A 27,679-nucleotide genomic window follows, 5' to 3' on the forward strand; every position below is an offset into this window, starting at 1 on the left:
TGAGCCTGACATTGTGTGTGCATGGTGCTAGGAATTGTGTTGGTAAACAAGATGGACACAGTCCCTGCCTTCACATTGCTTACCATCCAGTGGTCAGAATGTGGTAAATGTATGTTGACCTCTGTAGCTCTTTTGCCCTTCACCTTTCTTGGCTCTGAAGAAGGGAATGTAATTATTCTGAATCCAGAAAGAGGTTGTAAAATTTAGAGTCTTACATACTCTGTCTTCCTAAGGTTTCATCTGGGTAGATTTCACCAGGACCAAGTGGGATGATGTATGTGAAAGCATATCATAAACTATTGGGTATCCATGTGTTGCTGTTTATTGATACTATTACTGAAAGGGGAAACCTGACTTGGAAGGGCAATCAGTTCTTGTCAGCCTGCTAGGCATATCCTGCTTGGGAGAGTCTCAGGCATACTATGGAAATGTGAACAGCAACGTCAAAGAAAGATGGGCTCCACAAAAAAGTCAGGGAATTAGTTCTGTATGGAATGACCGTTTACAAGCAAGCAACTGGGACTGAAGATCTTAATCTCGGTTTATACGTTGTTAAACATTTAGTAAGATTTTAAAGCCATAACTCAAAAGGCTGTGTGTCTTTTTGAGACTAAACCTCGCATTTTCTAGCTTACAGTCTTCTGCCCTAATGAAAAGTATCCATCTATATATATTTTCTTCAATTCAAGTAGAAAATGTCACTTTTTTTTTTTTTAAAGTTTAGAGTAAGTATAGAATCTGAACGAGAACCCCTGTGGCAAGTAAAAGTCAAGTCATTTAAAGAAACACGTTGTGTATTCCTCTCCTGAAGTATCACAGAGCTCTAGGGCTACCTAGGTAGACGAACAGTGATTTTATTTCTCAAAACACTGGTAGACTGTGGGCAATCAGGTAAGAACTCAATTGTATTAGAAAGGTAAACATTAAATGCTTTAGATAAATAGAGCAGTTATTTCCAGCAGTTACAGATTAGGAATAACTTTGTGAAGAAAGTAAGGTTACAGTTGGATCTTAGAGGTATTTCAAACAGAGAAATGTGTCATTACGGGCAGAGAGGGAGGGGTGTGAAAAGGAGTACCAAAAAGAATTATCAAGTGGTGATGGTTATACAACATTGTGAATGTGCTAAATGTTACTAATGGTAAATTTTATATTATGTGTGTTCTACCACAATTTTAAAAAAAAGTTATCAAAATAATGGATATTAGGTTACCTTTAAAGTATTTTCACGTAAGTTGATATATGATTCTCTTAACAACCACACCAGACGTGTACTAATGCCATTTTACAGATAAATAAATTTAGTCTCTGAGAGGCCAGAAAACTTGCCTAAGATCCAGTAGCTAGTAACTATTACCTTAGATCTTCAGCCCCCTGTTGCCTTCCTGTGATATCCCACTGCCAAATCATGGCCAGCATTAGATGTCATGCTAAAGCGGCTGGACTGCATTCTGCATCTGATAGAGAACCATTGACTTGGAACAGAGGAGTGTCTTGAACATGACCCCGCTTGAGCAAGATTTATAGGCATTATGTGTAATCACATCAATAAATATGAACTGTTGTAAATGCTGCAATGGGAAAGTACAGGGTACCATTTAAGAGTATACAGGGGCGCCTGATTTGGTCTGTGGGGTTCAGGGAAGGCCTTTCTTGAGGAAGTGACATTTAAGATGAGACTTATACAGGATGAATAGGAGTTATCCATGGGAAGGTAGGAGAATGAGTTCCAGAAAATGGAAATAGCCTTTTGAGATCCCTGAGGTGAGAGAGCTTGGTGGTCTTGACTGAAAGAAGGTCACTGTACTTGGGGTTATAGGAGCAAGAGAGAGACAGGAGGAGGAGACTAGAGAGGGATGCAGGCCAGATCTTCAGACTCTTCCTTGAAGTTTTTTAATATTAGCTAAAATCAGTAGGAAGCCACTGGGTTTTAAAGAGGGGGTGACACCACGTTTCTGTTGTAGAAATGTGGCGTAATTGATCTTTCTGACTGCTGCTCTGTGGAGACTGTATTGGACACAAACAGGAAGTAGGGAGACCATTAGGAGGCTGTTGCAGTACTTATGGCAAGAAATGGCGATGACCTACACAAGGGGATGGCAGTGGGGGTTAGAGAAATGAACAGATGCCAAAATATATGTAGACAGTATGCTCTTCCAGGCAGGATTAGAGTTGATTGTAGGCAAGTCCCTTGAGGGTTGAAAGCCTCACTAAATACGCCAAGTGGAGTACCTTAAGGGCAGACAGGCAGCCAATTTATTCCAGACAATATCCAGATAACGCCTATGCACTGTAAGGATTTGTACGGGTTTCTGAGTGATGGTTATGGTAGTAAACCAAGAAAACCCCCCAGACATAGGCCTTGCCTAGAACCTTACCCCAGGACAGAGTGGCTCATTCCAGTCAACTGGGCTGGGATCCTGAGTCATGAAAAATGGTTAAAAGCTTGGCAGGTGGTACTGTTGAGGGAAAAGAAGTATGACTTCTTCAGCTTTCTGCTGGTCCACCTTGGCTATTTCCCACTCAATAGAACAGCGAGGTTGAGGTTTGACAGTATGTTAAATAGTTTTTTCACTGCATTGCCAGCAGGAGAAACATTCTCTTTTTGATAAAAAATAGTAAGATAGAAGCAATAGAGGTTTTATTTTTAATGAAATATTTCAAATATATAAGAATAGATATAATATAGTGAACACTCACATACCCACCATCTGGCTCTGTCAGACCTTAATACCATGTCCTATTTGTTTAGTTGCTTCATTTCTTAAAAAGTTTTTTGATAAACACAGTTAAAGCCCCCTGTGTACCATTCATCTTTTTCCTTGGAGATTACTGTAAGGAATTTAATGTTTTGACTCTTGTGTGTATTTTTGTATTTTTACATTATACTATGTCTGCATAAACAATATGAAGTATTATTTTACAAAGTTTAATTTTAAATTAGATATGTTATTGAGATCATTTCTGCACCTGTTTATTTCACACAGCTTTGGTTTTGAGATTTTATTATCTTGACACACATTTCTAATTTATCCATTTCATTTGCTACATTGTATTCTATTATGTAAAAAATGATTATTCTGTTAATGAAACATTTAGGGTTTGCAGTTTCTTTTGCTGTTATGAATAGCGCTGGAATAAAGATATTTTCCTTATGTATATGAATGAAAATTTCCCTTAAAGATTTATTTCCAAATTCTTCTCTAAAGGGCTTGAACTGGTGCACATTACTACCATCCTCCCAATATTGCGTACAGGTTTCTCTCTCTTTCATATTCTTGCTGTTTTTTTTTTTTTTTTTTAACATTGATCCTGTATATGACAACATTGCTGAACTCTAGTCTGAAAGTGTCTGTGTCTTTTGGAGTTTCTATATAGACAAATAACCTATAAATAGAGACAGAAATAACCTATAAATAGAAACATCCATAAAAACTTAAACTTTCTCTAAGCAACAGTTGTCACAGTCAATTTTGTACTAATTTCTGTACTCAGTGCCTTCTCTCTGGATTTACTTGTTGAAAATCACCCTTCACTGTTTATTTAATGAGGATCCATAGGTGGCAAATTCTCCCTTTGTTTGCTTGAACACTTCTTTATTTTAATCCTCATGATTTATTTATCTTTTCACCAATTTAAAATGTATCTTTATTATTGGTGATCTGTGGCTTCGCTATGCTCTATCCAAGTATAGATATATATGTATATTTTAAATTTTTTGTTGAAGAATAGTTCATTTACAATGCTGTGTTAGTTTCTGGTGTACAGCAAAGTGATTCTTTTTCATATTCTCTTTTATTACTCAGACTTTTAATCTGAAGACTGATGCATTTTTATTCTAGAAAACTCTCAGCCATTATTCCACAGCTTCTAGGACATTCTTTTCATTTACTTCTCTATCTCTTAGGTCTTTTCTTCGTTTGGGAGGAGTTCTCTAGGAGTTAACCTCTATTCATTAATTCTCTTTTTGATTATATCCAATCTAAAGTTTATTTCAAATATTATTTTTGCTTTCAGGATTTCTAATTATTTTATTCCATATCTACCTGATTTCATTTCTGTTATTTTGTAATTTTTTGTTCTTTTTAGTGGATATGATATTTTTTTCTCTTGAACATTTTTGTCTGATTGTTCTTTAAAAGGTTACCTGAAGTGAATTCATGTACTAATTATTGTCATATACCAAATTTATACATATATGTCAGACTGTTTCTGGACTCACTGTCCATTTTCCTCATGTTTTGGAATTTGTAAAACCCTTTTGACTGGGAGGTAGTTTTTGTCTGTGTATCATGCCCTTTTCCTCCTCTTTGCTCCCTGCTTCTCTGTTCATTCCTCCTGTCTTCGAGGAAGTCGTCTAACCCAGCTCAGCCCAAGTGAACACAGCCCCGGGCTTCAGGTCACCCCTTCCTGCATGGAGGAAGCATGTTACATGTTTGAAGCAAAGCGATGATTAAAGCAGGAATTCACTGACTAGATATGACCCAAAAGCCTGTGAAGAGTAGGTTTTTGTATTAGAGTGTGAAGAGTGGATAATTGGTTTTACTTCATGGAGGACTTCAGGTCCAGTTTATGGGAGGCTACTGTTGTGGGGCTTTGTTTTATACCTTTTCACTTCGCTTCCAGAGATTTCTCCTAAGACTCTTTGCTTGCTCTTGTATCTATATTTTGTTCATTCACTTCCCCCATGTGATGTTGTTATACCATTCTACTCTATCTCTGCTCCATCAGGAAATTTAGTTCAAGCATGATGTGGCCTACAGATTTTTGACAGTTTAAGAAATTTGGTTAGTGAAAGGTAAAGAATGAGCACTACTCAGGTGTGTCCCTTTGCTGCACCCTTGCCCCTTCCTGGAAATTCGGACGGGCCTACTTGCAGTCATAGACAGGGTCACACTACTTTCAGTCTTACAGGTCATGGAAAGGATGAGGACTTTGGAGAGCCTCAGTAACCCAGGAGCTCCAGCTCCTGAAAAGATTGTTCTGTGCTCATTCACATCTTTATTTGCTCATCTTGGTTTGTTCTGCTTTTCCTTCCAGGATTTCCATTATACAGACATCATCTTGCAAGGGTTTCTATTCCTTTCCTCTTCTACTCTTTACCTGGTGCCCATAGAATCTGAAATAGAAGGGAAATGACAGTCAGCCTTCTGGACCCTGTAGTTTCAACAAAACTCTCTGATGCCAGATCTGGAGGTTACAAAAGGACTACTTTTAGTAGGTACTCACCTGCTAAGTCCCAACCCCTACCAAGCATTACCTAGTCTTATAAAGTGGGAAAGTAACCCTTAATAGAAGTAAGGTTCTTTGAACCAGTCTTAATTTTATAAACAAAATTTATCATCATGATTTTTCTTTTAAATGCAGTACAGCAAACTTCGGGATCAATGTTGCTATCACATTGCACTCAAACTAAAATATTCTCAGTGCCAAATACACACTTTTGCCTTTTCTCTCTTTAGAACCAGTAATTCTGTGATTTCAGATGTATGTGACTACAATCTTTTAAATGTAACCATATGGGGATTAAAGGGCTGGACTGAAGGAAAATGTCTTTATAAAACTTTATAGTCTTGGAAAGCTCTGATTTTGGTGAGCTTTATTAGAAGGAGAAAATAAAATGTGCTTATTTCTAAAAATTATATTCTGAACCCGACTTCCTAGTATACAGTTCTAAATTTTGAAGTGTGAGAGCTAGAACATTAAAGCTTCTGGATGGTATCATGGTAGAACATCTTCATGACCTTGGGGTAGATTTCTCAGGACATGAAATAAACACTAACAATAAACTACTGGTAAAGTGGACTTTATTAAAATTAAAAACTTAGGTTCAACAAAGGACACTGCTAAGAAAATAGATATACAAGTTACAGACTGAGAGAAAACATTTGCAATGTGTAAACCTGACAAAGACTTGTATCCATAATATACCTTGAATCTTTATAACTCAGTAATAAAAAGACAAACATCCCCATAAAAAAGAGCTAAAGACTTAAACAGATGCTTTAGAAGATAGAGGAATGGCCAATAAATTAGCACAGAAAGAGTGCTCAACATCACTAATAATCAGTGGAATGCAGATTTAAACCATGATGAGATACTAATTGCAATTCTAGGTATTTTTGCTTCAAATAAAATGAAAACATAGGCCCACAAAAAGACTTGTACAACAACGTTCATAATGCTGTATTTATGTGAGTCCAAAACTGGAAACACCCCAAGGATCCATCATGTGAATAAACACATTATGGTATAGCCAAACCATTAGGGATAGTTATAGAATATAATATACATACATACATACATACATATACCAGCAAGTAAAAGGAGTGAACTACTGATAAATACAGCAAAATGGATGAGTCTTTAAAACATGTTGAGAAGCCAGACACAAGAATCTATAAATTTTATGATTCCATTTATATAATATTCTAGATTAGGCAAAGCTAATATATGATGATAGAAACCAGATTAACCAATGATTGTTTTGTTAGTGATTAACTAACTAGGAAGGGTCATAAGGGAACTTTCTGGGATGATAGAAATATTCTCTGTCGTGATGGGGTATAGGTCACATGGGTTATGTAGATTGTCAAACTGATCTAACTGTATACTTAAATCTGTATAACAAAGTCTTTGTAGAAGATCTGTTCAGAATGAAAGTTTAAATAGGAAGTATTGGAAGAAAATACCCTACTTATATCTGAAAAGCATTTGAATATATAAAGAACTCTACAAATCAATAATAAAAAGACAAACATATTCAACGGTGGGCATGTATAGAAAGCTGGTTGGATTTTACTTTTAAACATGATATAAGCACATAGGGCCGGGCATGGGGAGGGGTATAGCTCAAGTGGCAGAATGCATGCCTAGCATGCACAAGGTTCTGGGTTCAAATCCTAGTACCTCCATCCCACCCCTCCCTAAAAAAAAAACCTAATTACCTCCACCCCAAAAAATAAATAAATAAACACATAGGGCCAGTTTATTGTCTTTTCTTTAAATTATGTATGTTTGGGGTTCAGATTGCCATTTGCTCTGGATTCTGTTTAGGGAAACTGAAGGTCGTAGGGATAAGCATACTTCCTAGAGGCAGCCCTCCCCTTTTAGACCTAGACCAGGTGGCTTCCCCCACCACCCCTACCTCTGTGTCCTTATTTGAGAGAATCCTGGATTCTTGTGCCAGAAGCCTAGCCAGCCTGTGAAGAAAAGTTGGTCTTGTGGTTATCCTCTGCGACTGGCTTATTTGTTAGGTTTTCTGAACTTTATTTCAGTGGTATGTAATGGATAAGCCAATGGTCCCTACTGGATTTTTGAAGACTCAGACTCACACGTTGTTGGTCTTCGTGCATCAGCATGATAGGAGGGAGCCCACTCCTGAGCTGGAGACCATGTGGTTGAAGATGAACCTTTTGTGTATGTGTAAGAATGATTATTAGGGATACTTCTTACAGACTTGTACATGAGGACAGCTTGCATCACACTTTTCTTATTCACCCTCTTAAAGGTCAGAATGTACTTAGTGAGAAATTTTCAGCTTCCCATTGTCAGGAAATAGAACTTGGTAGTTACTGAACCTCTTGTTTTTTTGTAGCCAAACAAGTACCTACAGCTAGTCTTCACACACAGTTGTGGGAAAGTGCTGATGACTCATTAGCATACCTGGATAAGGTTTCATCTCTGAACGTTAGGAGCTAGAAGTAGAAGACGTTTCTTGCTCTATGTACCCTACACTCCTGTGTGCTCAGAAGGCCAGTTAGAGTTCTTATATACCACAAGGACTACATGTCTGTGTCATAAGCATATGAGGGTAGAAGTCACTGCAACTCTCTTTGGTTGTGGGGTGGGGGAATTCTTGAGTTCTTAAATTGTGTCCTTGTGTCCATGTCATATAGTCTGTGTCAGGCCTTGTAATACTCCCTGGCCCTTGTGGATTTCTTGGATTTTTTTTTGTTTTTTTTCCTTCCTCACCTTTCTCACTTTACATTATCAGTCCTTGATTGTGGATCTCTGAATCTCTTCCCAAGGAAACAGAAATCATCTTCCATCACTGTTGATTAGGTTGTCTTTTTATACCCCTTTAAAAACCTTGCAGTGGCTTTAGAATCAATTTTTAAACCTGCCACCAAAAGCTCTAACCTTTAAAAAACAACAACAACAACAAAGAAAAGAAAGAAAAGAAAGCCTTACCAGTAACATTGTTTCCCTCAATCTCATCAGGAATACTTTTAAATGCAGAAAAGTTAGAAAATGGTGAGTAATTATGGCAGTTCCTGGAAGGTACTGCGTTCCTTAGTAATTACATGTTGTAATCTTTGGTTCTGCTTCCTTGACAGTTCCATCGAACTGTGAATGATTGTCTTGAATTTAATGAAATTCAGTCCTAGCAGAAAACTGCTGTTGTGTCACAGATTCAGCAGCAAAGCTGTGACGCTGATGTGGGAATAGGGATGTTTGTACCTTTTGTGTTGACAAGTTAGTTTAGGGACTTGCCAGGTAGGCTTTTCTTAAGAACGTAAACCTTTTACAGAGAGAAAGCCAGAGGCTTTCTGAGAATCAGACAGCAGCCAGTTATGCTTGCCAGGAAAATGGGATAGCATGAGTTCCTATCAGGTAAATGCCTTGCTTACTTTAAGCTCAAGTTTGTTCTCTTTGGTTCAGAGCTCTGAATTTGGATTTTCAGTCTGTTTTTACTACACCATCCCTAAGCAGTTCACCTCTGGGGCTGGGTCTTTGCAGGGTGAGAAAGACTGGCAGAAATATGAGACTGCTCGGAGGCTGAAGAAGTGTGTGGACAAGATCCGGAACCAGTATCGAGAAGACTGGAAGTCCAAAGAGATGAAAGTCCGGCAAAGAGCTGTAGCCCTATACTTCATCGACAAGGTGAGAGCATCTTCCCATCATATCGCCTGCTGTGTTCAGCTTAATGAAGATGTAGGGAGCATCTACTCCTCCAAGGCCTGTGCTGTCTGTATTGCTGGAGAGGCAGTGATAGCCCAGTCACCCATGGTCCTGCCCACCTAACCTCTAGTCCCGTAAGGGAGGTAGAATTGGAGAGATGTTCAGTGTCTGCTGCTGTCTCAGTAGTCTGCCTAATGGGAGGGTTTTCAAGAATCTCGATGTGCCAGAAATGCTGTGACAGTTTCAAACTTTCTGATTATGAGCCACCCCCAACATTTTATTTTGCATCACAACCCACCACACATATATTTGTGCTTCTGTGAACTGAAACGAAAGTTGCAGAAAACAATGCTCAGCCTTTTCTATGAGTAGTGAATTCTGATTTTTTTTTTTACTGTTTATTTTTAAAAAGGATGGTTATAAACCCTTAAAATTGGCTAAACAATCTGCCAGTGTATCACAACTAATTGCACTGCTTATATTTATTTTAACAGTTCTGAATTGTTTCAAAAATTAAGCAAAATTAAGACTAGCTTTTTGAGTCCGATTGCCCAGAATTTTAAAAAATATTCTTTCCTCCATCTCCATGTGAGAGGACAGAGTAAAGAGAAGCTTAGATTTCTGGGAAAGTTTAATCTCCCTTGATTCACCGGATTTCATTTTATAGGGGAAGAAGCAACAGTGCAGATCCAGAATTGTCAGACCTTTGCAGACTGATGCTCTTTCCCCCAAGAGAATTGGGAGGCTTCTGATTTTTGGTTTCCTAGAGATCCTGTGAGATTAAAGTTTCTTCATTCATGCTCATCTTCTCCCCCACTTTCTCTCCTTGCTGGGCAGCTTGCTCTGAGAGCAGGTAATGAGAAGGAGGAAGGCGAAACAGCGGACACTGTGGGCTGCTGCTCGCTTCGTGTGGAACACATCAATCTGCACCCAGAGTTGGATGGTCAGGAATACGTGGTAGAGTTTGACTTCCTTGGGAAGGACTCAATCAGATACTATAACAAAGTCCCTGTTGAGAAACGAGTAAGTTAGTGTGGCTTAAACCTCGCCTGTTTTTTCATTTATTCATTCAGCAAGCATTTGAGTGCTTTTTGTGTGCTCTGCGGTTTGCTGAACATGAGAAAAAAATGAAAGAGAAAGGAGAGGTATTGTTTGGTGTCCTGTGCACCTCTTTTTAGTCCCTGCCCCACACCTCCCTACCCCGTGCTACCTTACTGGGAATGAGGGGCCATCTCCTGTAGCAGTATGCAACAGAGCATGCTGTAGAGTTATCTCTCACAACAAACTCAATGTAAGATTTATCCCATCAAGTTGTTTTAATGATTTAACCACTTAGTATCCCGTGGTCCTGTTGCACATTTGTCACTTGGTGGCTTTGTTCAATCTTTTCCAACTCCTGATTCAGCAGAAGGGTAGCCCTTGAGTCCCTGGATCTCTGAGCCCATAGCTCAAGAAGGTACTGCAGCTCCAAGTTCCCCCAGAGACCTGCAGAGTGCCAGCCCCTCCGCAGTCTGATGTTTCATCAGTACTTAGTTTTGCTGGGTATGGAAAATGCTCCAGATTAAACAAAGTTAAAGAGATCTGATGGTTAAGTGTAATATCTGAGCTTAGATTGGATTCCACATTGGGGAGGATAAAGGACATCATTGAGTCAATTGACAAAATTGGAATATGGACAACAGATTGGATAAAAGTATGTTGATATAAATTTATGAAGCTATTCTGTGTATTTCAGGGACTATCTCTCCTCTTAAAAAAATACACTGAAATATCCAAGGGTAAAGGGCCATAATATATGTAAGTTCCCAGAAATGGTTCAGAATAATTGTTTATGTACTCATGTAGATGTAGAAAGGAAGTGAGCATACATGTGCACTGCCCAAGTAGAAAACAAGATAAAATGTTAATGGTAGGTGAATCTGGGTAAAGGATATGGGTGCTTTTTTGTGCTCTATGGGATTTGTTTCTTTTTTTTCTTTTTGCAAGTTTTTTTAAAGTTGCAGTTATTTCCAGTGGTTTCAAAAATAATTAGGCTCTATTTATTTCTTTTAGGTTTTTAAGAACTTACAACTGTTTATGGAGAACAAACAGCCTGAGGATGATCTCTTTGATAGACTCAATGTGAGTGGACTGGGTTGAAGAGGGGCCTAGCCAGAGCCCCACAAGCTCCTAAAGGAGAGGTTTGCCTGGGGGTGCCTGGGGCTCTTCCCTCAGCCTGTCCTGTGGCACCCTGTGCACCCTTCCTCCCTCAGGCATGCAGCAAACCCACGGCCAAAGCCCTGGGATGGGTGGGCAAACCCTGTTACTCTCTTCTGGCTCCTGCAGGGCCTTCCCTTGGCTGGATGTCCAGCCACCTCTGCTAGAGACCCAGGACCTGTCCCTGATATCTTACTAGGGAGGATCTTCACAGGGAAGGATACATTTGCTCTATTGGCCTGCTGAAGATTGAAGTGCTTAGGGAGGCATCATGTGACCTGCATTCTGGAATTTTTTCCTCTTTTCCTAACTTCCCACTGGCGGAGCAGTAAACTTGGCAAGATTGTGATTGCACTGGCATAAATATCCGAGAGCCTGACAGAAGGGCCAGAGTAGTATGGCTTTCAGCTAACTCCCAGCATCTTTTGTTACTTTGTCTTCTCCAGACCGGTATTCTAAACAAGCATCTCCAGGATCTCATGGAGGGCTTGACAGCCAAGGTGTTCCGTACATACAACGCTTCCATCACGCTACAGCAGCAGCTAAAAGAACTCACAGCTCGTAAGTACTGCCTGGCCAGACAGGGCCCACGGCCTTACTGATGACATGCTCCACTTCTTCTCAACAGTGTGACTGGAAACGTTTTCCTCTAATACAGGGCTAAGACTCAGTTGTATAAACATAAGATCGGTGCTGTTTCCCTCATTCTTACTCAGCTTCTGAATTAGTTTTAGGGAATGCTGACAGAGACTTTTATCTGCTCTGAAAATGCCTGCATTTTGTGTTTTATTTTATATCTACGTTATTTAACAGAATGAAGACAGTACTGTGATGTTCTGTTAAATTGGAGAGAGTAAGGTTGTCATAATTACTTCAAAAATGCATAGGACCAAGTCCTTTCCTTGAGGTTTCTGTCCCATCCCCCTCCCCACCAAGAAGAGTACATAGTATTCTCCTAAAAATCAGTTGCAGAAGGTTTTACCAAGATCCCCAGCTTTTTCCTCTAGAGCCTAGTTACTGCTGAATTTCTGCTGTCTTCCAGAGTATGTCAAATGGTACTAGAAAATGAGCCCAAGAAGCCAAACGTGGGTGTGTGGAGGGTCAGTATTTTAGGATAGGATAAAGAATGCTGTATGACACAGGCAACACTGAGGCAAGCAGATAATTCTGTTGACTCTCAGATTTTGACCTTGTACCTTGGGGTGACTTGAGTTGATCATCTGAGTGAGAGGAAACCCAGGAAAATCATGAAGATGAAGCACTGGGGAAGGCACAGGTGTTCTCTCTTGTTATACAAATGGACTCTGTTCTTACCGTGTTTCTTTCTTTACAGCTGATGAGAACATCCCAGCAAAGATCCTATCTTATAACCGTGCCAACCGAGCTGTTGCAATTCTTTGTAACCATCAGAGGGCACCACCGAAAACTTTTGAGAAGTCCATGATGAACTTGCAATCTAAGGTATCTTGGATCCGAATGGTGGGGTAGCAAAATGAAGAGAATTATATCTGCTATGGCCTTTTATACTCCACTCTTCTGGGCTGGGACATCAGATAGCCAGTTCTGGATCTGTTCTGGAAAAAAGGTTTATGCTAAAAATAAATACATGGAAATATGATGGTAGGTCACTGATCAAGACACTGCATATCAGGTACCCATTACTCAGGAAGTCTGTATTCTGTGGACAGAAGTTCTACATTGGCCAATTCCTATTTTGAAAAGCTAAGTTTGATGTGCTCTTTGAAACACTAATTATTGTCCTCATACATGAGGATAATGGAAATAATGGATATAAAGACAGTCTTCACAATTCCTTTTCACAGTCCAGAAATAAAGCTATTTCCAAATCAGATTATTTCAAATTGAGAAGATGATGAAACAATATTTAACTTTCCCCCAATCCTAGCACAACTATTTTTATTCTTACACATTCCACATGAATCATATTTTTATATAGCTCATCATCAAACATCTGTTGAATACTGGCTGTGTGCAAGGGCTGCTGCCCTAGAGGGAGAGACTGACATGCAAACAACTAGATGTTGTTCCTCTTCCATGTGCCTCCTTCCTCCGATTCTGCCCAGTGCTGAGCTTTTAAGCTGCAAGGCACTTAACATTTGATGATAGCATTTCTGTGTTAGCAATGACACCGTAACTAACCCATTTTAATGTACTAACCCACCATGAGAATTAGCAGATACTTTACTGTAAAGCAGACACATGAGTTACAATTATCTTGAAATATACTTGCCTAAAAATCTGATACAGATATGCTTTCTTGTTGATTTACTAAGTAAGATCCTAGGTGGGTTTAATAGTTACTGTTGAGTGTCAGGATAGTAATGACTATAAATGATAACTTCAACTTCTGCAACAGTTGTAATATATGAAAATACACATACTGTCCATTAGTGACAGTCATTGGTACTACTGATATTACTATGGTTGTTGCCCACATTCATAACTGAAAAAGAAATGAGTTTCAACTAAAGGTTAATTAAATTACAGATTGATTCCCCCCCTCCCCCCATGTTCATAAAATTCTATACTTGGATAACTGGAGTTTTAAAAGTACTGCTGTAGAGTGAGACTGCGTTACATTTTCAGACCCTGGGTGTTTTCCAAGAAATTGAAACTTCTTCCAGATAAGTACCCAGGTGTAGTACATCTGGGTCAAAAGACACACACACAACTACAGCCCATGCTACAGATGCCATCTGGCCTTCCTGAAGAGATGTACACATCCACAATAAATATGTGTCCACAGACGTCTCAAATCCTTGGACCATGTGATTGGCAGGCAAGGAACTGTACAGATTGCCCAACCTAGCAACTTCCATTTGCTGCCACTCTGTTAAATCGCAATCATCTGGTACCGTTTACTATCCTCATGCTATCGTTCCAAGCCAGAAATAAAAGCATGGATATTCAGGTGGTGTTTACCTAATTCAGGAGACTCCTCCCTGGAGCATGAGGAGGTCTTTTGTTGGTCTCACTCTGGAACCACTGTTTGGGCCGCCCAGGCTGCCTGCCAGACTAGCCCTCTAAGCCCAGGAACCCTCTCCTGTGTGCCCACAGAGCAAACACACCCCGCTGTTTGCCAAGTGAATCAATGGAGTCTTTGATGCTTTGCGAGAATTTGACATAGCCTGCCAATTTAGCATTCACAGAAATGGTTAAAAGGTTGTGGTTTGTTGCATTTTTAGCCTAAGAAGAATCTGGCTAGTGGTGTCTGTGATGCTTTTGTGTACAGAATCAGTTCCTTCAGCTTAACTTTGGACAACATAGATGTTGGAAGTAAGCCATTCATAGTAAAATGCATTTAATGATTCTCTCACAATGGTGGCCTCTGTTTCCAATCTTAGGCTGTGGGTGTAAATCTGACAGACAATTCTAGGCTGAGAGCAACAGCCCAGTGTGTGTGAGTCAGGCATGTATTTACTCTGCAGAGGTTCCCTTGACCTCACAGGTTAGCAAGGTGACAGCAGGTCAGGGGTTCTGCCCCCAGCAGCATGAGCTCACTGCTTTGGGCTCTAGCTCCATAGTGTTGCCTGCTGCTGTCCTTAAGCAGGAACGAAAACAATGTAGAACTGGTTCTATCAAGGAAGTAACTGTCGTTGTCTCTTCCTTTATAGACTGGGTCTCCATGAGATTTTGTTTGGAGAAAGAGCTCCACAGCTTAAAAAAAAAAAGTTTTCAAATCTGTTTTTGAGTGATAGCTATTTTAATTTCCTTCCTGTCTCAGCTTTCTCTTTAAAAAAACAGAATGCCAAAGTCAAGCCATGCCATGTATTGGCTTGGAACAGACTAAGCTGTGCTGTTTGGCCTCCTGGACACCTTCTAAGTGCCATTTTCTAGTCTCTTGGATATTCTCTTCACTGCATCCTTTTTTCTTGAGAAGTTGGCAGCTCCTGCCCAGAGTGCTGGTAGAGTCTAAGGAATCAGCTGGGCTCAGTATATGCAGGGACCTTGTCTCAGCTTCATAAAGAGTATCTCCTGCAGGATTCTTGGAATGGAGGCTACAACCTGGTACAAGATCCATTTGATCAATAGCTCTCATCTGTAGCCCTCCTCCCAGTATCGAAAACCAAAGTGTTCTCTGATTGAAAGATTAGCACTCACATTCCAAGCCCCAGTGGGTTCTCTTCCCTGAGCTTCTGGATTAATGGAACCCTGTGTCCCTGCTGATAAAATCCTCATTTCTTGAAGGGTGACTGAAGAAGATAAATGACCAAGTAGCATTTGAACTCAGCACCCACGGTGCATCTATTCTGTGCCGTCATGAAGCCACCCCCAGGTGTTTTAACCTGGCAAACCACCATGATTGACAGCCTGCTGGTGGAGATGGCATCTAGGTTTCATCTTCTCTTAGGGAGCCCTTCTTTTCCTTCCCTGGGCTTATTTTATTCCTAAATTTTACTGTTGTTCTTCCCTACCCAGATTGATGCCAAGAAGGAACAGCTAGCAGATGCCCGGAGAGACCTGAAAAGTGCTAAGGCTGATGCTAAGGTCCTGAAGGATGCAAAGACCAAGAAGTATGTGTCTCGTGTGGTGTGAAGCTCAGGGTTGGTTGAGAAGAGAGAGAGACGGGTGCAGTATCAGCCAGGGGCCCTGGCTTTTCTAGGGTTTCTGAGTGATCTCTTTTAGAAATCTCTGTACCTGGGACTTTTCTGCTTTTACTGCGCCTACATAGCAGCGTGGGGTTGCAGTGCTCTTGTCCAGAGGCCAGGCCTGGTTCTTGATGACTCCCTTTCTTCCAGGGTGGTAGAGTCAAAGAAGAAGGCTGTGCAGAGACTGGAGGAGCAGTTGATGAAGCTTGAAGTTCAGGCCACAGACCGAGAGGAAAACAAACAAATCGCTTTGGGAACCTCCAAACTCAATTATCTGGACCCGAGGATCACCGTGGCTTGGTAGGCACCGTGCCTTTGAATTCCAGCTGCTGGCTTGAGAAAGGTGGTGGGGATTCCAAAAGCATTGTCAGCGCTCATGTGCCATTCCTGCGCTGCACACTTTCAGTCCTCTGGGAAACCACCTTCTGCTGCATGCACTACAAATGCATTGGAACATCCTGGATGGTCCTAAATGGTCCACACTGTTAGACCACCTCTGAGTGTGTTTATGTCTGTTAAGGCAGACACAGTCCCTGCCCCTTTTGGAACTTCAGGTCAGAGTGGAGACTCTTAGTCCTTCCTTGTTGGAGGAAAAATATAAAAGAGCTCATCTATCTACACTTTCCAATTTTTCAATAAAATTTTTTTACAAGGAAGAAAAGTAGGAATAAGGAGAGAAGAAAAACAAAAATGAGAGTACAGATCTGAGCAACCTACACAGAGTTTGTTCTGCTGTTGGCTTGCTTCCCTGCACTGCCCCTTCCCCACACACCCGCATAGAATAAATCCAAAATAAATGGCTTTTTTTTGAAGATGCTTATTAGTTACCTTGAATTGTTAAGTTCTGGACCTAGGAAGAGCAGTCATTCCCTATGGCCCTGCTCCTCCTCTGGGCCAGGGATTCCACCCAGCTCTTGTACCCTTTCTACTCTTTTTGCCCTGTTTGGTGCTGCAGGTGCGGTTAGCTTGAGAAGCAATATAGTGCAGTGGTTAAGAGCATGGACTCTGGAGTCAGACTGCTTGGGTTCAGTGGTCAGCTCCGTCCTCACTAGCTGCATGGGAATGTGAGCAAATTACCTAACCCCTCTGCCTTTGTTTTTCTTCTGTACCTTTTTCATTTGTACATCTGTAATAGTACCTACTTTAGAGGTCTTTGTCAAGATTAAATGAGTGTAGCACATGAAGCTCTTAGAAGTGTCTGGTACATTATTAGTTCTCAATTCTCATCAGATGGATGTGAAGGAGAAGGCAGCACATCCAAACCCCAGCCCCAGGGTCTGTCTCTTTGTCCCTGAAACACACTAACCCCTCATCTTTCTCCCTTGTTTGCAGGTGCAAGAAATGGGGGGTCCCAATTGAGAAAATTTACAACAAAACCCAGCGGGAGAAGTTTGCCTGGGCCATCGACATGGCTGACGAAGACTACGAGTTCTAGCCAGTCTCGAGGGGCAGGATTCTGTGAAGAGGAACAGTGTGGTTTGGGGAAGATGGGATAAACTGTGAGCCTCGCTTGCCCTCTCACCTGAGGGAAAGAGGCAGCAAGTCTTAACAAACCAACATCTTTGAGAAAAGATAAACCTGGAGATATTATAAGGGAGAGCTGAGCCAGTTGTCCTATGGACAACTTATTTAAAAATATTTCAGATATCAAAATTCTAGCTGTATGATTTGTTTTGAATTTTTGTTTTTATTTTCAAGGGGTCAAGTGGATGGGAATTTGTCAAGAGTTCTGCCAGGCAAATTCACTGTTTCACTGAAGCATTTGGATTCTCTTAGCTACTGTATACGAAGTCCGATTATATTGGTGCGTTTTTACAGTTAGGGTTTTGCAATAACTTCTATATTTTAATAGAAATGAATTCCTAAACTCCCCTCTCCCCCATTTCAGGACTTTAAAATTAAGTAGAACAAAAACCCAGCGCACCTGTTAGAGTTGTCACTATCTATTGTCATGGGAATCAATTTTCATTAAACTTGAAGCAGTCGTGATATCGGCAGTGTTTTGGTTCAGACACCTGTTCACAGAAAAGCATGATGGGAAAATATTTCCTGACTTGAGTGTTCCTTTTTAAATGTGAATTTTTATTTCTTTTTAATTATTTTAAAATATTTAAACCTTTTTCTTGATCTTAAAGATCATGTAGATTGGGGCTGGGGAGGGATGAGGGGTGAGCGAGTCTAAGGATAATGAAATAATCAGTGACTGAAACCATTTTCCCATCATCCTTTGTTCTGAGCATTCTCTGTGCCCTTTCAGATACCCATCTTTTTCATTTAAAACCCCAGTCTTTCACTTGAAAGACTTTATTGTATAAAAAGTTCCACAGGTCAATAAATTTAAAGGAAAATGAGTATTTGGTCCAAAAAAAGGAAAAATAATGAAGATTTTAGGGCTTTTATTTTTTTCTTTTGTAATTGTGTAAAAAATGGAAAAAAAAACACATAAAAAGCAGAATTTTAATGTGAAGACATTTTTTGCTATAATCATTAGTTTTAGAGGCATTGTTAGTTTAGCGTGTGTGCAGAGTCCATTTCCCACATCTTTCCTCAAGTATCTTCTATTTTTATCATGAATTCCCTTTTAATCAACTGTAGGTTATTTAAAATAAATTCCTACAACTTAACGGAAACTTCGCGTCTGCCTCTTCGTAACCCAGGGCCCCAGGCCAGAGTGAGGCTTTGGGGCTGGGACTTGGTGAGGGATGTGGTCTGTCTGCTCCTGTCAGCAAGGGTGCCTCCCTCCCCAGGAGCTGGGACCAGGCCTTGAAGGGGCTGCATCTGTTGTGCTGACGTGGGTTTGGGTCAAAGAGGGAGTAAGCCAAAGTCCACATCTTTAGATAAAGGCAGGCCCAGGAAGTGAGGGCGGGTACAGAAAACCTACAAGAACAGGTGGGGTGCGAGAAGTATATTTGGAGCCTAGGGTGGGTTTATTGAGCAAGATTGAGCAAGTGTATTTGAGTGACAGGTCCTGGAACACACTTCATGTGTGCTGGCCAGAAGCAGTGGGGAACTTCTTTGGGTTTGCTTATGTGGCTCAGCTTTCAGTCAGGATGGCAGGAATTAAGGGTGCTAAGCCAACTAGAACACTGGATCCCAGAAGCTCTCTCGCAGATGGAATGCAGTCTTCTTGTGTTGACTGAGAAGAGGAGTGGTTTGTGACCACTTTCCAGGGCTCTAGCATCCAAGCTGGCTAGGGTCCCTACAAAAATTGTTAGTCCTTTCATCTTAGATTACAGCTAAGTCTGGAATTCAGGTTGAAGGATGAGGTCTCCTGGGCAAATGGAGCAGGGAGTAGGAAGGCCAAAGGGGTCAGAACTGGTCACTTGGCTAGCCCTTGCGAGCACACACAGGTGTTTTCTGAGGGGGGGCACTATCTGCCCTGATGGGCTCTGAGCTCTGGGGGCTGGGCTGGGCCTACTGCAGAGAGTCCTAGAGGGGCCTTCCTGGCAGCCTGCATTCAGTAGTCGGGGAGGGAGGCAGCATTCACCCAGGGAATGAAAGTTTATGCAGCCATTATTGCTTTGGAGCAAGAGACCGCAGCCAGGTATTGTTGAGTTCTGTGGTGCTGAGGTGGTAGACAGCTGAAGGTAGGGATAGCAGCAGACATGCTAGTCCAGCGCCCAATCAATACACTTCAGCAGGACCTGCCTCAACCAGGGGACCCACCTTGGACCACAACTAAAACTCGAGGACAGGAGACCTTGCAGGCAGATTTTACTGATGAGCAGGAAATTGTGCCTACCTTTCCCAGCAAGAAACTTTTTTCTTCTGAGGGCAGGTGCAGAGCAACTAGATGCTGGTCAAGACTAGTTGTGAAGGACATCCTGGGTGGTAGCAGCAAGCCTGGAAAGCAAGCGAGAGAATGGGAAGCTGGGATGAGGAAGAGGCCAGACAGGTAGGTGAGGACCAGGTGTGAAGGGCCCTAGAGGGAGGATGCTTGAGTCAGGAGGCCCACCCCTTGCTTGTTCATCAGGCTTTCCCCCTCCCACTTACAGCCATGTCCAGGAGCAGAGGCCATATGCGCAGGATCTGACAGACTCTCCAGTCAAGCCCTTCCTGGGATGCTGGAGTCCAGCTGTGGGCAAAGGTGGGGGATAGCTTCCACGTGCTACCCCAGCCAGACATCTGGGTGCTTGCTTGGCCACTCGCTCCCCCACCTCCCACGTCTGGTCAGCAGGTCCTGTCCTCCCTGGCAAGGCTAACTCAGGCCTCTACCACATTTAAGAAAAAAAAAGAAACCTCGAAACTCCCAGCCTTCTCTAGCCCCTCCCTATTTCACAAACAAGCACCTGGAATGAGTCATCTCCACCACCCAGTCATTCCCCCACCTACTGCAACTAGCTTCTGCCCCATCTTCCTCCAGTTCCCCTCCCCACTCTGACCACAACCACCAGTGAATGAGTGACCAAACCACTAAGTGGGCTCTGCTTATGCACCTTACTTAAGCTCTCTATGGCACCAGACACTTGACTGCTCCTTTTTTAAAACAACTCTACTAGTATATTTTACATATCATAAGACCCACCCATTTCAAGTGGACAATGATTTTTGGCAACTTTACTGAATGGTGCAGCCATCACCATAAATCAGTTTTAGAACTTCACCCCCACGCTGTAAGATCCTGCATGCCCACATAAAGTTAACCCCCGTTCCCACTTCCAGCCTCCACTAATCTACTTTCCCTATAGATTTGTCTTTCCTGGATATCTCACATAAGTGGAGTAAACACGTGACCACTCCCTTAAAGCACTTCTCTGGTTCCCACGATGCCACCCTCTCCTGGTTTTACTCCTCTCCCTCTCTCTCACTTCTCCATCATCTCTATCAGGTTAGCTGATTTCATTCGTGCTTGAACATGATGATTCCCACGTCTCTACCTCCAACCTAGACCCCCTTCCTGAGCTCCAGATGCATATTTCCAACTGCATCTCTGGGGGGGTGTCCATGGGCCATTCAATCTCAAGTTCCTAGAACTGAGATCAGTACCTACTACTCTAAGCCCACTGGGCTGGGTTTCACATCTCAGGGAAAGGCACCACCACCCACTCTTTCCCCCATCTGGCGCCTAAGGCAGCCACTGTCCTTCACACCCTTTCTCTCACTTCCACATCCAGTAAATAACCAACTCTGAAATACCTCCTAGATACCATATGCACCGAATATACATATTTCCTCCAAAGAAAACTTAAAAAAGTTTTTTTTTTCTGAGAAGAGTTTACTTACATTTCAGTCCTTACAAATTGGGTTCTTCTCTCAACTTGTTTTGAACCAAAAAGCACTTTTTGGAGAAAAAACACATTATCCTGAAATGACCTCAGTCAAGCTGGTTTTGGACAATTATAAGTAGTCCCCTGACAAAATCAGTAAACAAGGAGGCAAAGAAATTTACCACAGACTCAGTAATTATTTCTCACACTCCCAAGTACTAATGTAAACAGGAGGCCTCTTCAAGATCACTTTAAATTGCAATATAGTGTTGATTTTTTTAGGTTTGAAAATGGTACTGCAGTTACATATATTTATTTTTTAAAGATTCTTTTAGAAAAGCACTAAAGTATTTATAGATAACATTATAGAGTTAAAATTTGTGTCAAAATAATATGGAAGGGATTAGTGGGTAGAGTGGCCATCAGTTCATGGTTAAGCTGGCTGATGGGTACATATTCACTGTGCTATCCTGTCTCTAGTTATGTAACTTAGAAGTTTTCCATAACATTTTTAAAGCAATACAGTTAAGTGGTGGTTATGCATACCGTTAACGTATTATCTATGGGAGAAATGAAAAGAAACCTGTTTTAACGTTATACAGAAAGGTAATTATGCTTAGCTTAAAATATCCACTGATAGCATCAAATATTGATTCAAAAAGTATTTTTCTCTGCAGCGATATGGATGATCCTCAAAAACATTATGCTGAACAGAGACACAAGAGTACGTACTCCATGATTCCATTTACATGAAATTCTAGAATAGGCAAACCTAATTTGTAGTGACAGAAAGTGGACTAGTGATTGCTGGGTGGGGACGGGAGACTGTAAACAGGCAGCAAAAAACTTTTTGAGGTGACGGAAATGCTCTATTTCTTAAGTGGGTGGAGGTCACATGAGGATATACATCTGTCAAAGCTTACCAAACTTTACGCTTAAAATGGGCGCATTTTATTATATGGAAGTTACTCCTCAATAAAGTTGATTTCTCCAAAGTGCTCTTTCTCAAACAGCTTAGAAGGCAGTGAAGATGATGTGCTTTCAGAAATTATATTTGATGACTCAAAAAGTGGCTCTAATGGTGACAACTACATAGAAATCAAGATTCACGTAAAGAATTTGAACATAATTTATTACTGAAAAGGTTAGAGTCAGAGAAATCAATACTCATAAATTAATATAGTGTTTTAAATAGTATGGGGCTTAGAATATGTTTAAAATAAGTAAATAAACTGTTAAATGTGGGCATCTGAATTATGCATCTAAAATATTTACATTATAGTTGCAAAGAAAGCCACAAAACACCTAGAGTGACCTTACTATGAAAACAAGTGATTGCCTTATATTTGGAGCTGCTGTATCTTCAGGTATAGCCCCCACTTTGCTTTGTCCCTACGGCCACCAACAGGTCCAGGTGAAATCAGCTGTCCTTTCCCAGTGCTCTAGGGGCCCTTATCACACTGAACTGTCAACTGTTGACAAATGTCTGTTGGCATTTCTCTCTCCACTACTGGACCGGGAACTTGGTTTGATTCATTCTGCTATCTCACTGCTATAGAGGAGGCATCAGGAGTGTTTATTGGAAGAAAGGAAGAGAAACGGAAAATTCTGTCCTGTGCCAGTGGCTAAGCAAGGGCTCTTCCCTTCTCTGCCTTTCAGTGAAGCAATTACAGTAGCCCTACCACCTTCCTGAAGAAGGGACGTCTGCAGTCCAGCTTTCCTGCCTCAACATCTGAGTCCTAACAGAGGGGCCCAGTAGCAAAGGGGAAGCAGAGTCCCGGCCCAGTGTCTCTTGAGTAACAGGAAACACAAGGGGCTGAGCAGGAGAGGTGAGCAGGAGGATACGACCTAAAAAGTGTGATGCCCAAAGACTAAGGCAGAGCCATGGATGGATACTGGGGGCCAGAGCTCAAGAGCTAAAACCGCAGGTATGGGGTGGAGTTCAAGGTGCACTGAGGTGAGTGCTTATTAGGTACCAGCCGTATGCTTAGGCGTGGGCTGGCTGACTCAAACCCTTGAGAAGGGCTGGTCAGACATCCAACATAAGAAATTACTGAGCAAAAATTAAAGAATAGTGTAAAGAAAAGAGATAAAGTTCTATGCATAGATCAAATTAGACAGTGCTGAGTCTATAAATCTGCCTACCTTCAACTGCAGAAGGGGCTTCACTCCTAAGCTATACTTTTATACCATCTATATTCACTCAAGGTCATTACAAGAACAATGAAAACTGTGCCAGCATTTGCTGTTAATCTGCTGAGAACATTCTCCACTATTTCAATCAAGTAAGTGTCTATTTGAGAAACTTTTCTTATAATTTAACCCTAGGAAAATCTTTCTCCCCCAAGGAATCAGTTCAAAGAGTTTTTGCTTTGGCTACCAGGAAGCTCAGCCATATTTGACTCTCAATCACAGCAGCCATGTTAACTCATATTTCTTCTTATAATAGCACATCCCATTTCTACAGGACAACATTTTTGTCTTTTAAGTACTCTGAACATTTCTTAAAAGACTGAGAAAGAAGACATTTATGGTGGGCACAGCAGTGTGCCACTCAGATTCCCCTTCAAGAAAGTACCTGTTAGCCCCCTAAGACACCTCAGCTGCAGGCAGCTGTCTGGCCAAGACTGTGCTTTGCCCAGGACAGCCAACATCCAATGGCTGATTGAAGTGGTGCTATGAAGGCCCAGCCATATGAAGCTGGCACTGAACAAAAGAGCTCCCTGTGGGCTGGCTAAGGCTGCCATCAGGCCCGCAGCTTAAATTCTCCCTGTGCCCTCTCCTGTTTCTTTCCTCTCCCTTCCACAGGGTTGATTCCAAGGGCACTCCCTAAAAAACATTACGCACACTAACCTCTGTCACAGAGCCTGCTTCCCAAAGAACCCAACCAGTGACAACATTTAACCAAATAACTAAAAATAGAAAACACATCAGGTATGGGTACTATAGAGGGGAAGAAAACACAATAAAATGGTCATACCTACGCAGAAGGCAACATAGCATGGACTCTGGTGCCAGGCCGCCTTGGTTTGAATCCTATCTCCGCCACCTCTTAGCTGTGCGTCCATGAGTATGTCTCTTAATCTCCCCATGCCTCCATTTTTCCATCTGTAACATGAGGACAGTAATAGTACTCACCTCACAGTGCTGTAATGAAGAGTAAACGCGGGTAAAACATTTATACAGGGCTTACTATATGCCAAGTGTGATTCTGAGTGTTTGGTAAATAAAACAGACACCTGTGAGGTCAGGCCCACAGGGCCAGAGGGGTATCTGTCCTGGGACTCTGCCTCAGACTCCAAGCACAGGTACTTGTATAAGACAGAACATGTTGAAACATGAGTGTTGACAGAAATAGGCCCAAGCAGGGCTAGCCTGGATGATGTCACGGGCGTGTGCCTTGTGTGGGTGCTAAGCTGCTCCCTCCCAGCCAGTGCAGCTGCAGGCACTGCCAGTAACACCCACGTATCCAGATACATGCTGAGCTGGGGGAAGCCCATTCCAGTCACACCCTCTGCACGCCCTGCTTTTCCTGAACATCCTTGGGTGGCGGGAGGCACCTGAGGCCTGGGATGCTGGCTCAGAAGTCCCGGGAGAACATGGGGCCCTATTTTTTGATTAAAGGCCTGGCAGCAGACTGGAAACATGAGCTCCTGTTGGCAGGGATTTCTGTAGCCCCTGGAGGCCCGGCCTCAGAGGCAAAAGCAAAAGCAAGGAAGCATGGGCTTACATGTCGGGAAGCTCTCAGAAAATGGAGAAATGGAGATTAAGAGTGCATCACCACCCCCACAGACTGCCCAAGTTGGCCCAAGGAGTAAATGAGGGCTGCAGCACTGAGGAGGAGGCCTCCTGGAAAAAGGGACAGATCAGATAAGCAGGGAGGGGCCCAACCTGTCCCCACCTGTCTTCTTGACCTCATCACCTCCCATGTTTCCCCCTCACTTAGTACACTGTAGCCTTCCTAAACTCACTAGGCTCTTTCTGGCCTCAGGACCTTTGTACATGCTGTTACCTCTGCCTAGAAAGTAAACTTTCCTCCAACCTACCCCTTAATAATTCACCCAGCCATCTACTTAGATCTTTTAGGCCTCTGCTGCATCCTGGAGAGGTCTTCCTTGTCTACTAGAACTGAAGTAGGTCTCCCTAATGTTTTCTCTTAAAGGCTCTGTTCTTTTCCTCCATAGCTCCCATCACAATTTTCCCAACATAACAGGGTGTTTATCTCACTAATGCCTGTGAATTCCTTCCTATAGGGCTGGTGCAGTTTCTCTTGTTCTCCTGACTCATGGCACTGATGCCTAGCACAGGGAAGCTCAAGCCTGCAGACAGGGGCAAGCACTACTTCAAGCCCCGGCCAGCCCAAGCCACACCCTATGAGCACTCAGGTTCTGCCAAGTTTCCTGTGTCCAGGGCCAGCCATGCCTAGGGCCTCTCTAAACATATGCTCATTAGCCAGCTAGACTCCAGGCCCACTGACTATTGACCATCAGGATCCACTGAAGCCAGGGGCTCTCCTGTGAGGCAGAAAATGCATGGCGTCAGAAAGACTTGAGTTCATATCCTCACTTGTTATTTATGTGACCTTGGGACTAGCTGTAGAACTTCTCCCAATCTGTTTCCTGTCAGTAAATTGGGGACGATAATCCCTGATGAGAGGTTAATTGTGAGGATCAGGTGTGACCACACGTTGTAAAGCTTGCAGCGCTGGGCTGGGCATTGGGTCAACGTTTTTTCCCTCCCACCCACTTTAAAGGCCTGTCACTAGGTGGCAGTCCATCTCAGCCACTCTACCTCCCCTTGGGTGGCCGCAGCCTACTAGCGCAAATGTCTCAACCACACACACACACACACACACACACACACACACACACACACTACCATTATAGAAAGACAAAGTCAAAGGCAGCCCCAGACACCAGTCATCACCCAGCTGGGGGGACTACCTGAGCACACACTCTTTAATATATGTACTCACACATTCCTGGAAGCCTGGATCTCTCTAGCATCAGCTGGGTGCTCTGCTGGGCCTCTCAGCTCTGAACTGCAGAACATTGTCCTGCTCTGCCTGGCTCAACATCTGTCAGACAGGTTGCACTGTGACGGAAGGTATAGTTAATTCTGCAGCAGGGGCAGCTAGATTGCAGAGGTGCGTCTAGGGAATGACTGCAGGAAGATAAAGAGCAAGAATTATTCAAATAACCACCAAAGGGCATTGTGGCTGGAGAATGGAGTGAAGGCAAGGTGGTGAGAGATGAAGTGGGAGAGAGAAAGGGGACAGACCATGCAGGACCTGCTGGGCCAGGTCGGGAGAGTGCATTTTGTGTGCAGTGAGGAGTCATGGAGGGTTTGAGGCTGGAGGTAGGGAATCATGATTCAATTTCATTTTAAAGAGTAGAGCATGGAGAACAGATGCAAGCAAGACCAAGGAGGGTAAATAGTCTGGGTGAGAGAAGATGGGCCTTGAGCTCGTGGCAGAGTGCAGATGTCTGAAGGCAGAGTGAACCGGATTTGATGGACTGCTGTGGGGTTGAGGCAGAGAGAGGAATCAAGGATATCTCCAAGGGTTTTGGCCCAAGCACTTTAGAGGAGTTCAGTGTCATGTTCTGAGAAAGTAACTGTGGGAGAAGCCATTTGAGGAGGAGGTGAGATGTCTGTGTTACGTGAGGACACGGAGCAGGTGGTGGGATGCAGGAGAGATAACAGCTTTGCTGCTTAGGTTGGGGGAGGGGGGCGGTGTGGAGCCATGTGGGGTCAGGTCGCCTTGGGAACTGACTCAGGATCCAGCCCAGAGGAAGAGAAGCTTCTGAGGCCGAAAGGCAGCGGCCAGAGAGGGTGGAGGAAAACAAGGAGAGTCGTGACGTGAAAACCAAAGCTCCGGAGAGCATCTGCAGGAGGAGCGGTAAGGAAGGGCTTGAGCCCGCGCCTACCACATGGAGTCGGAGCGAGGGGTGGAGAGGACACTGGTCCAGCCGAGGGGCAGAGGCGAAGACTACTGGAGGCCTTGCAGGGGGTGCTCAGGCCTGAGGGGGCTACCCCGAGTGACGGAACCCTCCAAGGCCACACTGGCTGCAGGGGTGCAACAAACCTGGGTCTGACAGTCGCAGAAACCGCCCGCGGGCCGGCCCTGCGCGACCAGCGAGGGGCGGGACAGGTCTGCTGTCCATCAGAGCCTGCCGACCAATCCGCGGGCGCTCCCGCCCCCGCCCCCTCCCCGGAGAGGGCGCGCAGAGGACCCGCCTCTGCCGCCGCCGCCGCCGCCGCGGGTGTGAGGCGGCCCGGCCTGGCCTGGTTCCCTCCGCCGGGCAGCCCGCCCAGGTACTGGGTTTGGCCCGTGGGCCCGGCGGGGCGCTCTGCACCCTCACCTCTCCTCGCGGTCGCTGTGCGGGCGGCGCTCGAGGAGCGGGCTTGAGGAAACTGCTGCGGCCAGGCCTGTGCGGGACAGTGGGCTGAGCAGCCGCCTGTGCGTGTGCAACTGACGGCCGGGCAGGCGCGAGGCTGCCATGCGTGACGGGGGCGGCCGTGGACGCCGGACTGTGTCCGCGGCCGCGTGAGGAAGCTCTGCGGGACGGAGGGACTGGCCGGTTGACCGCGGGCGGCGCGCTCGCCCCGGCCCGGGGCCTGTCCGGGGGTCGCGGGGCGCAGGCGCGGCGGGCGGCGGGCGGGGGTCCTCCCCACGGGCGCGCGGGCGCCTTTGTTCCCGGCGCGCGGGCCGGGGCGGGGCCTGCAGGGCCGCCCCGCCCCCGCTCAGGCCCCGCCCCGTCT

The 27,679-nt window shown here is 43.6% G+C and overlaps 2 protein-coding genes and 1 long non-coding RNA gene across 12 annotated transcripts in view; 2 read left to right on the plus strand and 1 right to left on the minus strand.

Annotated features, from left to right (window-relative positions):
* Positions 1 to 18,079, plus strand: part of TOP1 (DNA topoisomerase I) — a 79,609-nt gene extending 61,530 nt beyond the window's left edge. The window contains exons 14-21 of the mRNA XM_032462316.1: positions 8,743 to 8,886; positions 9,742 to 9,927; positions 10,957 to 11,025; positions 11,547 to 11,661; positions 12,434 to 12,561; positions 15,541 to 15,635; positions 15,861 to 16,010; positions 17,043 to 18,079. Coding sequence (XP_032318207.1) covers positions 8,743 to 8,886; positions 9,742 to 9,927; positions 10,957 to 11,025; positions 11,547 to 11,661; positions 12,434 to 12,561; positions 15,541 to 15,635; positions 15,861 to 16,010; positions 17,043 to 17,145 — 990 coding nt within the window. The 3' untranslated portion in view covers positions 17,146 to 18,079. The remainder of the gene's footprint in view (positions 1 to 8,742; positions 8,887 to 9,741; positions 9,928 to 10,956; positions 11,026 to 11,546; positions 11,662 to 12,433; positions 12,562 to 15,540; positions 15,636 to 15,860; positions 16,011 to 17,042) is intronic.
* On the minus strand, positions 4,987 to 27,396 carry LOC116658019. 4 transcript variants are annotated; one of them, XR_004313242.1, is made up of 7 exons: positions 27,280 to 27,396; positions 25,893 to 26,011; positions 23,898 to 24,025; positions 19,704 to 19,785; positions 19,453 to 19,553; positions 12,415 to 12,674; positions 4,987 to 5,119 (listed from the first exon to the last, which is right to left on the minus strand). It is a non-coding gene; the product is annotated as an uncharacterized LOC116658019 (long non-coding RNA). The 4 variants fall into 4 exon arrangements; XR_004313243.1 differs by lacking the exon at positions 27,280 to 27,396 and adding an exon at positions 26,845 to 26,990; XR_004313244.1 differs by lacking the exon at positions 27,280 to 27,396 and adding an exon at positions 26,845 to 26,990 and having other exon boundaries at positions 25,893 to 26,080.
* PLCG1 (phospholipase C gamma 1) overlaps positions 27,189 to 27,679 on the plus strand; it is a 38,552-nt gene continuing 38,061 nt past the window's right edge. The window contains exon 1 of one of the 7 annotated variants that reach the window (XM_032462303.1): positions 27,189 to 27,377. The gene's annotated coding sequence lies outside the window, so the exon portion shown is untranslated. The remainder of the gene's footprint in view (positions 27,378 to 27,679) is intronic. The other 6 variants (XM_032462301.1, XM_032462305.1, XM_032462304.1 and 3 more) reach the window with 6 other exon arrangements.

This window comes from Camelus ferus, chromosome 19 (assembly GCF_009834535.1).
Source record: "Camelus ferus isolate YT-003-E chromosome 19, BCGSAC_Cfer_1.0, whole genome shotgun sequence".
Lineage (NCBI taxonomy): Eukaryota > Metazoa > Chordata > Mammalia > Artiodactyla > Camelidae > Camelus > Camelus ferus.